This window comes from Stylophora pistillata, chromosome 1 (genome assembly GCF_964205215.1).
Source record: "Stylophora pistillata chromosome 1, jaStyPist1.2, whole genome shotgun sequence".
Lineage (NCBI taxonomy): Eukaryota > Metazoa > Cnidaria > Anthozoa > Scleractinia > Pocilloporidae > Stylophora > Stylophora pistillata.
In genome coordinates this window covers 2,094,045-2,109,706 of record NC_142519.1, presented here as the reverse complement: position 1 = coordinate 2,109,706, position 15,662 = coordinate 2,094,045, and the positions used below count along the sequence as shown (strand labels likewise).

General features: G+C 37.6%; 1 protein-coding gene and 1 long non-coding RNA gene across 3 annotated transcripts; one reads left to right on the top strand and one right to left on the bottom strand.

Moving 5' to 3' along the window:
* The first annotated feature begins 1,418 nt into the window (after positions 1–1,418).
* Positions 1,419–15,169, top strand: LOC148740779 (uncharacterized). Of its 2 annotated transcripts, none has more exons than XR_015990780.1 (3): positions 1,419–1,842; positions 5,993–7,003; positions 14,624–15,169. It is a non-coding gene; the product is annotated as an uncharacterized LOC148740779 (long non-coding RNA). The 2 variants fall into 2 exon arrangements; XR_015990782.1 differs by lacking the exon at positions 14,624–15,169 and adding an exon at positions 13,556–14,244.
* Positions 6,011–10,747, bottom strand: LOC111340270 (contactin-4-like). The gene is made up of 5 exons (XM_088730691.1): positions 10,366–10,747; positions 9,062–9,225; positions 8,594–8,917; positions 7,322–7,645; positions 6,011–6,990 (listed from the first exon to the last, which is right to left on the bottom strand). The coding sequence occupies exons 2-5, from the start codon at positions 9,183–9,185 to the stop codon at positions 6,914–6,916; spliced, it is 849 nt and encodes a 282-aa protein (XP_088586817.1). The 5' UTR covers positions 9,186–9,225; positions 10,366–10,747; the 3' UTR covers positions 6,011–6,913.
* Positions 15,170–15,662: the final 493 nt, after the last annotated feature.

Sequence of the window (15,662 nt, the reverse complement as noted above, 5' to 3'; positions counted from 1 at the left end):
CCCCAGCAACAAAATGCTTTAATATTCCTGACTTTTGAACCGTTACTTTATCTGATACTGAGCCAGGGAAAAGTTTACTTACATAAGTTATAACCGCGTTGGGTGCCACACCAACAATTGTCTTAAAAGAATTCATACCCCTGTACGTTGAATATGTCAATTTTTGGTCACTCATAAGCTTAGGTGTAGCAACCTCGATATCGGTGCAATCTATTACCATACGACAGTCTCCAAATAAGCTAAATGAGCCTGGAAGTGAAGTTTTGTTTTTTTGTCTGGATGGAACAGCTATCTCCATTTGATCTTCATATAGAATTTGGTGCAAAACATGGATAAATGTTGTCACAATATTCGCTATTGTAGCAGTACTGCAACTAAAAAGTTCAGCTAAATGTAAGTTATGATAATTATGTCTAATCTTCATCAATGTTATCAATATTTGATCTTCAAAAGATATCTTGTCTACTTTCCAGCCACACACGTAAACAATATCGTTGCGGTATCTTTCGGCATATTCGACAACAATGTGGAACATTTCTTTGTTTGGGAGGCCAGTTTCCATGTTGATTACCTTTGAATCCATGTTAAAAGAGCTGTAGTTTCTTTTTAAGTAGCTTTCTTTTTCTTTCAACTCGGATACTTGGGTCTTTAATGTCCCTAGCTCTGCTTGTAGCAGGATATTTTCAGTCTGCAAAGTAGTGCATTTCATTTGCATCTCCTCGCAACTGAGCTCGCAAGGCTCGTTCTGGTTGCTCTTCGTCGAAGATTCTGAAAGGATCTGCTCGATAGTCGTTGTCTCTGGGACTTCAGTTCTTTGCTTTTTCCTTTTTGGAGCATTTCGAGATTCAAATAGTTTGTCTTTATTCCAGGAAAAGACCTCGGGGCCTTCTTCTTTACTTCCTCAGAAATGACAACTACAAACTCGAGCGCCTTTGCCAGGTTCACGATCAGCTCGTCTGGAGAGAGAAAACGAAGGTTTTAAACTTTAATCATAACGTAAAAAAAAGCTTTTTTTCTCTCTAGAGGTCTTTCAAAGGTATAATCCACAGGTCAGTGCACTTTTGAGTGGTTAAATAAAACCATCTTCCGCGTAACTATAACCGACACGTGGCCGTGCATCATGGTGGTCATTGTACCAAAAATCAACCTACCTTATTAGAGAAATCCATTTTCTTCTTTGAGCAGGATCTTTGGGGAAACGGTAAAAGCTGCAATTGTGACTTTCTGACTGATGATTGCAGTCGGGAACGAAGCATTGGCCCATTTTATGATGAGATGTAACGAAAGACGCCAAATAGTGTTTAGATCCAGCAAAAATGCTACCATGGTAACATGACGTCACACTTCGGCACTCTATACCTGCGAGGCGCCGTATTCGAAAAAGCCTCTCTTTCGATTATTTAGGTATGATTCTCTCGTTTGGTTTGCCATAAAACAGTAACAAAAGATATCGCAATTTTCAGGTGCCGTACGACCTCAATAACAACCTATCGAATTTCCAGTTTTGCGTCACTTGGTGGATCGATCAGTGTTCACGCTTTGCGTTCGTAGTACACGATGTTATTGTTTTTGTACAAAACCTGTGGCGATCGCAAGACTTGGCCTCGTATCCTGGTTAAATTCTTACCAATATTATAATATAAACCTCGACGAGATTTTTAATGTCGAAATGTCGAAAAGCATCATGTTTTCGATTTCGAAACCATTCGAAATGAAGTCGTAGAGGCAGTCGGATTTTGGACGTGCGGCTTTCCACCAGCTAACTTAACCACGCAGAGTCTTTGCAGGATTACAAGTGCCACACTTGACCCTTGTAAGCATTGGTATCTACTTTTGAAAGAGGTATGTGACGTTCCTTTGCGTAAATATTTCATACGCGATGTATTTAAGATATTTCCCGACGAAATCCAATTGAAAGTGTGGTAGCGGCGATTAGTGGTGATAATTTTAGAATTTTATTCATAGACTTCGAGGTAGATTCTTGTGGCTTTCATGGTTGATATTTTATGGGAATATGCGAGATAAGTATTTAATTATTTGTCTAGCGATGATAGAGTCGGACAATATGAGGGTCGTAACATTTCGACAGATGTACTGCCAAGTCCGCAAACCAAGAAAAACGGACATCCATGTATCATTTTACCAATGACAAACAAGCTATTCTTTTTCAACGAAAACATTCGATTTGATATAAACGATACTTCTTTCGACGAGACTAAAGCACAAATGCACGAATTGAACATTCGCTATAAAAGAGAAATTAGGAACCTTAATGACAGTCAGGACAGCTCTAACTCCGGCGAGGAAGACTTCAAGTTAGAATCATGCTCGAAGCTGGATGTGTTTGCCGTGTCTTTCGTCAACAAACCTCAACTTCACCTTACGACGTTTGTGTAGTGTCGTACTTTAAGTATGCAATAAACATAGGAATAAATCGGCATGACTGGTCATGACGAATGCTAGCTATGAACATGAATAATGAGAAATGTTTATAACTGACTTGAATATTGATTTAACTGTATTGTAAGTTGTGAGTAACAGTATTCGAGAAGCGTTGAATTCCACATGAAAACTTCAAAATAATTTACTGCCGGAGTTGCCTTTCTCAACGCTGGGAACTTTTTAATGATTTCTCGAAGTTGTTTTGCAGCCGGAACTCCTAAGAAATGTACAACGTTTTAATATGCACGTGCCGATCTATAGCCACTAAACAAGAAACTTCATCAATGTTTAATCGAAGGCTAGGCTAGCAAAGGTGTTATGCAGTAGGCGGTTCTAGTCCAGCGAGAAACAAATCGAAAAGAGATCATTATAACAGACTGGCCGCTATAAAATACAGGCGTTGTTACGGGCAAGCTTCGGAGGGTCGTATGTTTCCTTATAGGGATATGTCTGGCACGAGCCTTCCGGTTCTGATGTCAACTGCATTCACAGGAAATGTAACTCATTTCGCAATATTTGTAGTCATGTTCCGGAAATCGCTCGTTTAGTATCCAAGCATATTTGGTAATAGGTATTCTCTTATTAGGGACCTTAAGCAGTAAGGACGGCAACGCCAACGAAGACTTCGAGTAGAATATGAATTTCTATTTTAATTAGAATTTCGACAATGGCTGTATAAGATACAATGAAATATATGAAGTTCATATATTTTGAATTGCGGTATTAGATACGTATGATGCACGATCCTCGCAGTAGATAGCGCTATTTAAGCAATAGCGAAAATCAGACCTGAAAAAAATCAGGCCTGTACGGGATCGTGCATCATACGTATCTAATACCACAGTTCAAAATATATGAACTTCATATATTTCATTGTATCTGATTTATCACTTTCACGGGTTTATTACGAATCAACTTAACGGGCTGCTCCGGGTTGGCTTGTCAGCTCAATTGGTAGAGCGCTGCACTAATGGCTGTATAAGTTTACTGTCACTGTTTACTGCCACGCCTAAAGCGCAATATCATGTATAAAGATAGCGTTGAGTTCCAAATGGAAATCAAAATAATTTGCCCTCGCGGTCTCGGTTTGCAGACGATATGCGACACAAATTTTGGTGATTTCACGTTGTTGTTTTGCAAAGGACGGCTAAGAAATGTATTAAGTTTTAAAACGCGCGTGCCGAGCTATTGTTCTCCCAGTTGCAACTAGATCTTTTGTTTTTTTCTCGTTCCCGTTGTCGTCGCCGTCGTGGTTTGCTTTAAGTTCCCTATTGATCCAGGCGAGACGGGGAAAATTCTAGAAGCATGGAGACTCACGACAGTGAACGTGCTTAGATAGGGTGTATTTTCCTTGAAACTTTATCATCAACATAATAAATTTTAGTACTTGCAGATGTCCATGCCCCCAGCAGTGCCATGCCGCACCTCACTTGCGCTACTTGAAGAAACTGGGATATTTTTTGACATACCCCGCTTCGGGCTCGAAATAAGTGGGAGGGCTGGGTGGAAATATGACTTGAGGCAGGATCCTAAAAGTTCCTGCTTGAGGTCCTGACTTATGGATCCCGCTCACAGCACAACATTATACATGAGGTAGCAAGTTTATGACATTCCTTCTCCTCCCTCCATTCTTTGTTGAACTTGTAAATCAATATTATCTGTGTGGGGGGATATCTAAAAATTGAGGTATACCCGGTGATGTCGTCCAGCATGTCATAACATCTGCCCGTCGATACTTTTTTTTTTCTTCTAATCACCACTTTGATCGAAAAAATAGATTGATAGTGCAAGGGGAAATTCGCCACCGGTCACTCTAGTTTGAAAGACAATGCCATGCCTACCTTAACCTATCAGCTTAGTTAATTTTAATGTATTTATAACGATTACTCAGCTCACAAACTTACAGGACAAAGTGCTGCTTGAAGTATCCTCTTAAAACCACCAGATCACACTCAACACCGGATCAATTTCCACGGCAAACGAAAGTAGTTTCACTTAGTGTTATGGAATGGAGCTTCGAATAGCCGACAATAACGTCAACAACGTTTGCTACTTAGTACTCGCGATCGAGTCCTAACTTGCAGTTACGAATTATTTTATTATATTCGGGAAAGTTTGCGTGGTAGTTGCGTGGTACAAACAAGTCATTGATAGAATGCTCAAGAAAACTCGATAAACAATACAGAATTTTTGAAATTCTAATGAAGCGCCATTAGCAAGAGCGAATATTGATCAAATATTGAGTAGATATCATGAATATATGAAGTTCATATATTTTGAACTGCGGTTATAGATAGTATGATGCACGATCCTCGTAGTAGAGAACGCTATTTATGCAATAGCGAAAATCAAACCTGAAAAAAAAAATCAGGCCTGTACGGGATTCGAACCACTGACCTCTGCGATACTAGTGCAGCACTCTACCAATTGAGCTAACAAGCCGTTAAGTTGATTCGTAATATACCCGTGATGATAATTCAGATATGATGAATATATGAAGTTCATATATTTTGAACTGCGGTTATAGATACGTATGATGCACGATCCTCGCAGTAGAGAGCGCTATTTATGCAATAGCATCATTCATATCTAATACCACAGTTCAATATATATAAACTTCATACATTCATCATATCTGATTTATCATTACGGGTTTATTACGAATCAACTTAACGGCCTGTTCCCAGTTGGCTTGTTAGCTCAATTGGTAGAGCGCTGCACTAGTATCGCAGAGGTCAGTGGTTCGAATCCCGTACAGACCTGATTTTTTTCAGGTCTGATTCTCACTATTGCATAAATAGCGCTCTCTACTGCGAGGATCATGCATCACACGTACAATAGAGTTCATAGTTTATATAGCGCAACGCTTCTCAAAGATCTCCAGCGGCGCTTTACAATGATAGTGATGAAAACTATAATCAATTAAAAATTAAAGTGAATTAAAAAACTAGTGAAAAATCATTGAAAGCAAAAACTACAACTGCCTAAATAAATGAGTTTTAAGTTTAGACTTAAATGTTGTTAAAAGGTCCACTTTCCTAATATCATCCGGCAAGGCGTTCCACAGAGTAGGAGCTCTACGAGAGACTGAACGCTCTATATCCATGTTTTAAGATTGCATTTAGGTACCATTCAGAGTTTTTTTCTTAGAAGATCTTAGGTTTCCGATTAGGAATGTACGGTCTTAACACTTCACTAAGATACAGAGGACTCAGACGATTTAATGCTTTAAAAACGACAAGAAGTATCTTAAAATCAATACGGGCGGACACAGGCAGCCAACGTAGGCTTCTAAGTATAGTCGTAACGTGATCATATCTGCTGGTGGCTGTAAGCAGGCGGGCAGCTGAATTTTGTACATGTTGTAGTCCATTAATTTGTGACTGCTGTAGGCCAGATAGAAGAACGTTACAATAATCCAACTTCCACGAAATAAAGGCATGAATAAGTATTTCACAATGACGTTGCGAAAGGAACTTTCTAATTTTAGCTATTTTACGAAAGTGGAAAAAGGCAGTTTTACAGATGTTATTTATTTGTTCATCCATAGAAAGCACACTATCAAGTCAAACACCAAAGTTCTTGGCAGATTTACTGGCTTTAATAATTTCAGCTCCGATCTTGATCTAATCTAGTGGAGGTTGAGGACGATGGCGAGCAGTCAGGACAAGGAGCTCCGTCTACAATACAACGCAATACATTGAACCCAGGAGAGTAAAAGAATGAATTACATACACTTAAATAATTCTTTGTTAACTACCATGCTTTCATGACATAACCCTGAACCGAAATTAATCAAAACACCTTTCCACATTCATTTCCACGTGGAAAAAAAAATAGGCTGAGGGGCGTTCTCAAGGCTGATTTGCAAAAGATTATGATAGTCTTTATTCCCAAGGATGGTCAAAAAATCTCAAGAATAAACATACGAAAGCCTCCAAAAAGGGGCACCAATTCGAACAGGCTCCCTTACTCTATCGCTTTCAAACTTATAGTTACTAGCTAGGAAATCAACAGTACACATGTACACATATACAGACCAGTTCATTCGAGATAGTTCAATTCCAATAAAAAATGGATTTTTCAAAGAAGCCAATTGTTACCAAGTATATGTTTTTTTTTACTTTGGTAAGAGAGAAAATAGTTCTCACAATCACCCATACCTACTCTGAACAAGATATACGCAGACCCTATTTACTCTTCTTAAAATTGATACACACATTAATACTATATAACCATTGTTTTATTTCTCGCTGATTCGTAGCGAGGGCATACTGTAGTTTGCGAAACGAAACAAAACGAAATAGAAATAGAAATCAGTTATTTTTTAAACTAACTCAAAATCTGTAATTCTCGAAAAGGAAATCTGTAATATCAATGCATTGGTATTTGTGGTTTAGTACCAAAAGTTCAATGGAGCCTGGCCATTAGGTTGGATTGCACAAAAATACAGGTCATTATCCATCAGCCATTAATTGCTTGGGTTCGGATCACCACTGACGGTGCAGGAACACTTTGGTTCTTTGGATCTTTGACTGAACTTAGGGTCTGAGGAATAAAGGTGAGAGAATTATTACTGCCACAACGCCTATATGTTTGGAACTCCCCCTCCCCCTACGAATAGTCCAAATCTATTTTTCATGTCTTTCGCTTTATTTTTCTATTCGCAATGTCCTTTATGTCACTATTTCATACCACACAATTACCTTTTTGTAAGACGAAAACATTATCTAACGTATCAAAATATCTCTCAAGACCGAGATAATACTCCTTATCTTTTTTTACTTCATGGCCTGAGACGTAAATGAAACACTTTAAAGATAGATTATCAGCACCTTATGTTAAATAAACTCTCATTTTTTAAATGAGTGCCTCTAACCTTGATCTACTACGTGTAAAAAGGCCACTGGTGATATCCGTTTTTCGATGTCGTTATTGGCGACGCAGTGGTATCTTCCATGATCTTCCATATTAGTTCCTGTCAATAATAGCTGACTGAGTACAGTTTTGTTGTCTAACAAAATAATCTTCTCCTCTATTCTTGGGCTGGTTTTGTTGGTTTGTAGAGCATATGAATCATTATTTTTCATCCATAAGATGGTTAGTTTTGGTTGACCGGTAGCACTGCAGTTCAGAGTAACATTAGAGTTGATAAAAACGCGTTGACTTTTCGGATCTTCAACGATGTAAATGTTTTGGTTTTCTGAAGAAAGAAATTGGGACAGTCACTAATGTTTATCTATTTAATATTTATTGTTTTTCTTTCCCCTATGACGTTTTATCTATTCTAAACAAACCATTACCTTCTCGTTGAAGGTAATTTTGCAAGGAGGAAAAATTATCCAACATTAGTTCTGAAGAACGAAATTGAGACATACGCTAATGTTTATCTTTGTTACAATGAAAATACAGAAAGGAAATATAACGCAGAGGGTGATGAAGGGATGGTGCGTCTTGCGTTCTGATGTAAAGTCAACAGTATGTTATACGTAAGAAAGGTCAGTGGTTCTAAAAGCATAGATCACTGGACTGATAAAGAATAAGAAGACATGGAGGAAAACACGACAAATGATGCAAGAAATATTACATTTTGCTTTTCAGTAAAGGAGGTTATAATAGCTAAATATCCTACAGGTTTTTCTTTCATGAAAATTTTAAGTAGTTTATTGGAGGGTGGTGAGGTTTAAACGCGAAGCGTGATTAAGGCCAAAGTTAGTATGTGTTGCTTGGGTTTCACAAAAGGCAAGCGTGGTACGTTTATATGCACATGTGAACCAGCGTGAGGCAAGAATTGCCTCCTGAAGTATACGAGATTTGTGACGGAGCTCCGACACACGAGAGGAGAAATTTGAATGCTAACCTTTTATTCTTTTGACGCCTGAAATGCTTTTTAAAATATACCCGACCCGGGAATTTTTCTAACCGGGATCAGGAACCCTTACGAAAATACAAATTTAAAATAAAAATGGGGAATGAGATCGTCAGCACACCAACACGACAGGCAGCTAACTAAAGAATCCAATTCTAACATGATATGATGCAATGCTGATGGGGTTTTCATTTTATCTTTCTTTCTACGCCACATTCTTTTCGCTTACCAATCATCAGTCGAGTGTTATCCTTGCATATTTTTCGCTCTTCTGTTGCTTACCTTGCGGACGAATTTCGACTGATTTTCTTCTGCAGTGTTTACGATATGGATTTCCTGCTTCACACGTGTAGCCTCCGAGTTTCTCTGCCGTCAGCTTTTTGAGCATTAATGTACATCTTAGTTTTAACACCATTCTTCTACCCTGCACACATTTATGTCCAACTGGCCTGCCCTGTGGATCGTACCACTGAATATACTTGGTCCATCTATCATAATATCCTGCATCAATACTCCTTGGCTGCGCCATACAAGTCAGATTGATCGCTGTACCTATAGCTAGTTTCTGCGTTGGTGGACTTGTGGAAATCTCTACATCGGGTATTACTGGAGGAGGGAGAAAGATAAAAACATATATAAATCTTATGGCAGATTGAAAAAAAATTTTGCAACCGCAATTCTGAACTTCTGAACTCATAAAAAAAATAGCGTACTTGCCTTAAAAAAAAAAAAAGATCCTTTAATACTTACTAGTTAGTTTAGGGTTGCAATTCATGCCAGTGGCTGGAGGGAGATTCAAAAGACCACTTATGGCTATAAGGACCACCAGAAAAGATTTGCAAGCGTCATCTGGCCAACAATTGAGTCCCATCATAACACTTTGGCAAATTACCAATGAAATTTTATTGAATAGCCTGAAAGGAAGATTGCCCATGTTATAAAGAAAAAACGTCTTATTCTAAAATGTAATGATAGTTTTCTCTATTATCGCCTCAACTACAAGACAGGAATTGTAGTAATCTTCGTAACATGTGATTATTTTTTTTCAAGTTGCTTTCTCTAAAAAAATTGAGCGAGAGCGAAATTTGCAAAGGCAACTCAATATCGATTAGATTCTACATTGTAATTTCCATGATGAGTTTGCTGTGCTAACATGATTATGAAGTGAGTTGCTTTGATTATTATGAGTAAATCATAATCACTTCAGTTGCAGCACTATAATATCCAGGTGCGTTGCAGCTGTTTATCATTCTTTTACTTTTTTTTGTTTTTTTTTTATTATTTGGCTTTCAACTGTCAATTTGATACTGATTTCGGATTCATACGAAGAGCCCAATTTCATATGCTGCAGATTACCTCATTTCATTAATATGCAGCTAATTCAATAACTTCTAAGGTTAGAAAATACGGACAGATGTCATAAAACAGTCCGTTAAAAGTTTCGTATTGCGTTGCAAGTTTTCTTTACGTTATTGTTGCATGACCCAAGCGTTGATTAATATAATATGTAATCGAACTTTGCAGTCGTGAACAATACAAAAAAGGAGAACTGAAATAGGTGAGTAATTATGAGTACGAGAGTGTGATAGACTGAAACAGATCAAAGATGAAAAACTTCTGGGAGCCAGTTGTCACGAATTTAGAGCATTTGTAATGGTAGCAGCACAAAAACATCCTCGTAGTCAACAAACTGACTCTAAATTAGTGAACCTTTCTAATTTATTCTTGACAGGTATTGACAGCCTTGTCTGTTCGTAATTAGCTTCGAGAATAATTTTCTTTCGTCTTCTCCTTAAAAAATAAATCAACAGATTAACCAGTCTCAATCAGTTCGTTATAAACTCATCTATGCTGAAGTACGAATATCTCATACCACCGACTTAGAAACAAAATGTTAACCCAATCAGAACTGAAGAATTATTAGGGCGAGAAAAAATAGCATTAGAGTTGGAAAAAACTACCGAGATTTTTGTTTGCTCTGTAAAGTTGGAATAAGGATATATGGATGTAAATGGAAATTGAAAACGATTGCTGCGTGTGAGCAAGGCACTTACCTTGACTATCCTTCGTGCTCCGGGCAAGTACTGGTTAAACTGCTTGAGGATATTGATTTTATACTCCACTACACTTAATTAACAAATATCATTTTAGAGACGTGAAAATTTCCAGAGAATTTCTGTTATGTTATGAAACTCTCTATAACACAATACGGTAATCAATTGCAAAGAGTCAGCCAGATTTCAGCCGCAAATGATAACGCACAGATGGCAATTCAAAGCCCTAGTGCATCGTTTTAATAGCACCAAATCATAGCTTTCCGTAAAAATCCGGGCTAATTTTCGCGTTAGATGTATTATTTCAAAGTTCTGCCAAGTCTCCAAAAGGGGGAACTATTTTACAGGGGAGTTCTTTCTTATCTGTAATTTTCTTTATAACGTTGATGTTGGGCAATCTTGAATTCCAACGGCACCCAAAACTTTTGAATTAAAAGATTGCATAACTTGCTTAAATGTGCTGGATCGTATTTCTGCATTGTTTAAGAGCAACATTTTCCTTTGATGATAAGATACGAAGAAGTATTGAGAGAAAGATCATGAAAATTCCTCTGTCAAAAGCGGGAATTTTCTTTGATTCGTGGGAGAGTAAAATATTCAAGATGACGTAGTTGGATCTTCGCTGACGGACTAAATTGTCCAATATGGGCTAATTGTCAACCATAAGTTTATCATTTATTGGCAGGGGTAAAAAAGAAAGGCTAGTCACAGCGGAAGCAATCTTGAGATCCAGCTGGTGAGAAGAGATTTTGATCTTGAATATGATTTCCTGCTACACTGAATCAGGCCAAATTCTCTAATCATGCTGGGAGCCGTCAGAAAATATGTCATTTTACTTCCTTTGCAATAATTGATCATGACTCTCCGGTATTACGTCGACAAAGGAGGTCTTATCGACGTTGTACGTGTATTTTTCAATTTCTTGTTGAAAACATTACTGGTATGTGGACATCAAAAGAAACAGTCATTAAAATATATGTTGTGTAAACCCAAATCAAATAATCTTAGAGATTAAAAATGAATATTAACTTGTGAAATACGTGCGATATATTTCAACTGATCTTGAGAACTCGAGAGAACGGTGATGAGGAACCTAATAGGTATATTTTATGACACATTTGAATTCTAGGAATCCAATACCGCAGATAGTACATTTGGCTAAGAACATGTTAGCTTAAGTATGCTAGCTTGCACATGTAGGCTATGAGTTACCCGCCCTTTTTTTTTTGCCAATGAAGTAGAGTTTCCGTACTAACAGAATCAGGATTTAAGAGGGATATATTGAGGGGGTTTGAATTCTCGAATTCATTATTTTTTTACCAGAATGTATTGTATTTAACTAGATTGTACTGCGCCACTTTATACAACAGTGCCTTGCAGCTCTCCACTAAAACAGTACTTCACTTAGTGCAGGAATAGGCGGTGTGCGCACTCCGACTGTGTTGCTTCGTAATAGCGCGATTCTCAATATGGCTGCGAAAGCGACAGATTTGACCGAACATTCCGTAAAAGCTAGACTGTTTCTTTTTCCTTTCACTGTCGGTAAATGTAACTTGACATATTCTAAATATGTAAAAGTATTTTTCTAACAATACATCGAGTATTCTTTCAGTCTCAATGACAAATGTAAGCACTAGTTTCAGTAAGTAATCCGAGACCGGTTTTTTAAAAGGTCAAATTTGTTGTACGTCGTATTTTGAAGTCTTTAAAAGATTTGGATGACCACTTTGATCCTTAAAAGCACTGACTAAACACTCTCTAACGTTAACGCTCTTTAACGGTACGCATATTCTATGCATTTTAAGTGTAGTGTTTGAGGCTGGTTAGAGCAGCGAAAAGTCCCATTAATGCGTTTAATGTATTGCGTTACATAGCGTTCCTACTGCAAAAACATTTCCTATATGGACTCAATCGTTTTATAAAATCTAACTTGGTATAAAAAGGCAATTTAACTAGTCGCAAGTATTGTATGGTAAATCTACGATCTTGATTACTGAGTAGAAAACAGCTGAACAAGAGCAATGAAAAGAGTCACTTGATCAAAGGATAACTCTACCTTGCGAGAAGTGACACGCCGATAAACCCGAAAGCAAAATGCAGTCGCCCGTTAAGAGGTGCTGAAAGGCCTGCGCGACTTCTGCCACTCGCTAGCGCTTTATCTCATGAGGACTTTCCGTTTTGATGTGATGATAAGGGTTAGTTTCAAGGTTTTTTTGGTAAAGCCAGATGAGATTGTTCTACAAAAGTCGATATTTTCCTTTGTGCGCGTGCTATTTTCTTTGTTTTCATTGTTGTTGTTGTTGTTTTTTTTTAAACAAACTTTCTCTCCAACTGAATATAACTTCATAGATACGTTTCTCAAAACCTCATCTAGCATTATTTACAACCCCCCCCCCCCCACCCCCACAAAAAAAAAAAAAAAACATTCCAGTTCATCTTGGTATGTTGTCAATGAGCTAGCTAAACCCGAATATCATTTGCGTGTAGCCATAAACGGTGTGTAAAGGTTGAAAATAATTCGGGCTACGTTGACAAAAACTGCAACACGATCTGTTAAACGACTGGAGGTCATATACATGGTAAATTCTTGGACAAGCATGACCTTTGCGTGACATCCATTCAACGTATCGCATTGCATTTTTTTGTAATCTTTGGCCCGAACGCTTTTCAAGCTGGACTGAAAGACAATATATTTATGATGATTTGTAAATGTATGTATCAGACCTTTTTATAGGCCTTTAAGGCAAACCTCATTCTTTTTATGATTTGCAAATATATATACCAGACATTTTTATGGGCTTTTAAAGGAAACCTTAATTTTCTTTATGGTCCTTACGCGAAAGATGTGTCGTAATGGCAACAAAGTGTAAAGAGTTCTAAAGAGCCGCCATTTTTGTCATAAATGGTTGAAGGTACTCGGTGATCCAAAATCATCAACTTAGAATTCTAACGTTTTAATCATCATAAACAAACTCTTTATGATAAAACACTGAGCAACTGTACTTGACTTCTTTGTTCGCTTTTTTCCTTCTTGTTTTTGCTCTGTTTTCATTTAAAATCGATTCTTTTCGTGGTGAAACTGATCTTGCTGTTTATTCATTGTGTCAATACTTCAGTTCAATTGTGATATCACTCCACACAATTCTCTAGGAAGATCGAATTGACTTCACTGGTGGGCATTCTGTTTTAGGTTTGTCAACGGATCTTGCGGCAGAATCGTCGGGAAACTAAGAAAAGATGAGAGAAATGTTGAGTTTCAACCTTAGAGCCGAAGCTTGGTGAATCATCAGTTTGCACTCATGAAATTAAAAGACTTTTAAGGTTGCACGTTGCCTAAGAAACAGCGAGAAGTCACTTAGCTCTTCTCTCCATTTTACGTTTCCGGGGATGAAATTCAATGGTATCAACAAACGTCGCAGACGAAATAAGAAATGATTAATATACGAAACTGAAAACAAAAAGCATCAAGTAAATAAACCCTTTTTATGATGATTGAGAGATTGTAGTTTGTTGCTTACACACGCTACTGATATTACTGATGATATGTAACAAGACTAGAGCGGTCCTGGGAGCTAAAAACAAGTTCTAAGTGACGATCAACCCCTTTTCTGTCACACGTTCTAGTAGCCATCAACCGGCCGCCATACTGGATTTTTGAAAAAAAATTAATGTTTGACGAAAAGACAATAACGTATGATGGACGATCCTCGCAGTAGATAGCGCTATTTGAGCAATAGCGAAATTCAGACCTGAAAAAAATCAGGCCTGTACGGGACTCGAACCACTGACCTCTGCGATACTAGTGCAGCGCTCTAACCAATTGAGCTAACAAGCCAACTGAGAGCAGGCCGTTAAGTTGATAGGATCGTCCATCATACGTATCAAATACCGCAGTTCAAAATATATGATTTTCATATATTTATTCTATCTCGAAAAGACAATAAATTCATCTTCATGCTATGTACAGTAACAAATATTTCTAAAAAGTTATCAGGCCTCTTTTTAAGAGCAATGTCTCCCTAAAATATGTCATTCTGTGTGATAGGTCCTAAAGCAAGTTGCTGAGTTTCTATTTAATGGAATGATGATAATAATAATAATAATAATAATAATAATAATAATAATAATACATATGATGCACGATCCTCGCAGTAGAGAGCGCTATCTACTGCGAGGATCGTGCATCATACGTATCTATAACCGCAGTTCAAAATATATATGAACTTCATATATTCATCGTATCTAATAATAATAATAGTCATCATCACCATCATCATCACGGAAGCTGGATGTCATGATGCACGAGCTGGTGGAAGGCAGAAACACAGACGAACTGCGAAAGATGCAGAGGGCAGTACTCTCGGGCACGCTGAATATTGTCCGGACTTTGAAGGTGGCAGTTTGAGTTCCTGTTAGAAGGAGGACCGCAGACACAACGGAAAAGCGTTTTAGGATTAGTTAATGTACATCTATTTTTTACTACATGGCTCACAGGTTACGGTTTTCGCCCTGTCCTGCCTGATTAGAATGTAGTATTCAGTTTACTTCTCTGCGATAATAAATTAAAAGTAATCTACTAGCAATGGCCCCACTGATTGTTTGCAGCTCAAGAATATCTCCAAGAAGCTATTACCAAGTTGCCTCCTAAAAGTTGTTTATCTTTCAAGTCCCAAACGAAAAAAGTTTTACGAAGATTATGGTGACTTTAAGAAATAAAGCTAGTGGATAGACTCTCGATTTGTTTTCGTTGAGAATGCAAACACGGTAAACATAGACGGTAATAAAGCTTCAGAGGTATAAGATATATATTTTCCAGTTCTTAATCACAGTACGAGTTATATTGAAATCCTGTTTCCGGTGTTGATCAGTGGCGAAAAACTTTGGTAACAGATAATTCGAAATTATTTAGATTAATTATATACCATGCAAGTGAAAAGTACTTTTCGCGCGCGCTAATAGGCTAATTCGGAGATGGTTAGCAAGTACTATTCATCTCCGAGCAGCCAAGGATACATAAATCGCACATGCGGCCCATCGCTCTGACATGCTTAAGGGTTCACACGGGACCGCTTGATTACACAAGTGTCTCATCAGATCGACCCTCGTCAGTTTGCTCGTGCAGATAGATAGATAGATAGATAGTTTAGATAGATAGTTTATTTAAATATACCTAGCAGCCTTGCGGCTGAATTGCGTATATTACAATAATGTAATTAAATAAATATATTATATAACGTATACAAGAATATTCAAAATTATAACAATTAAAAAATCTATGAGCTAAAACCTATCTATAT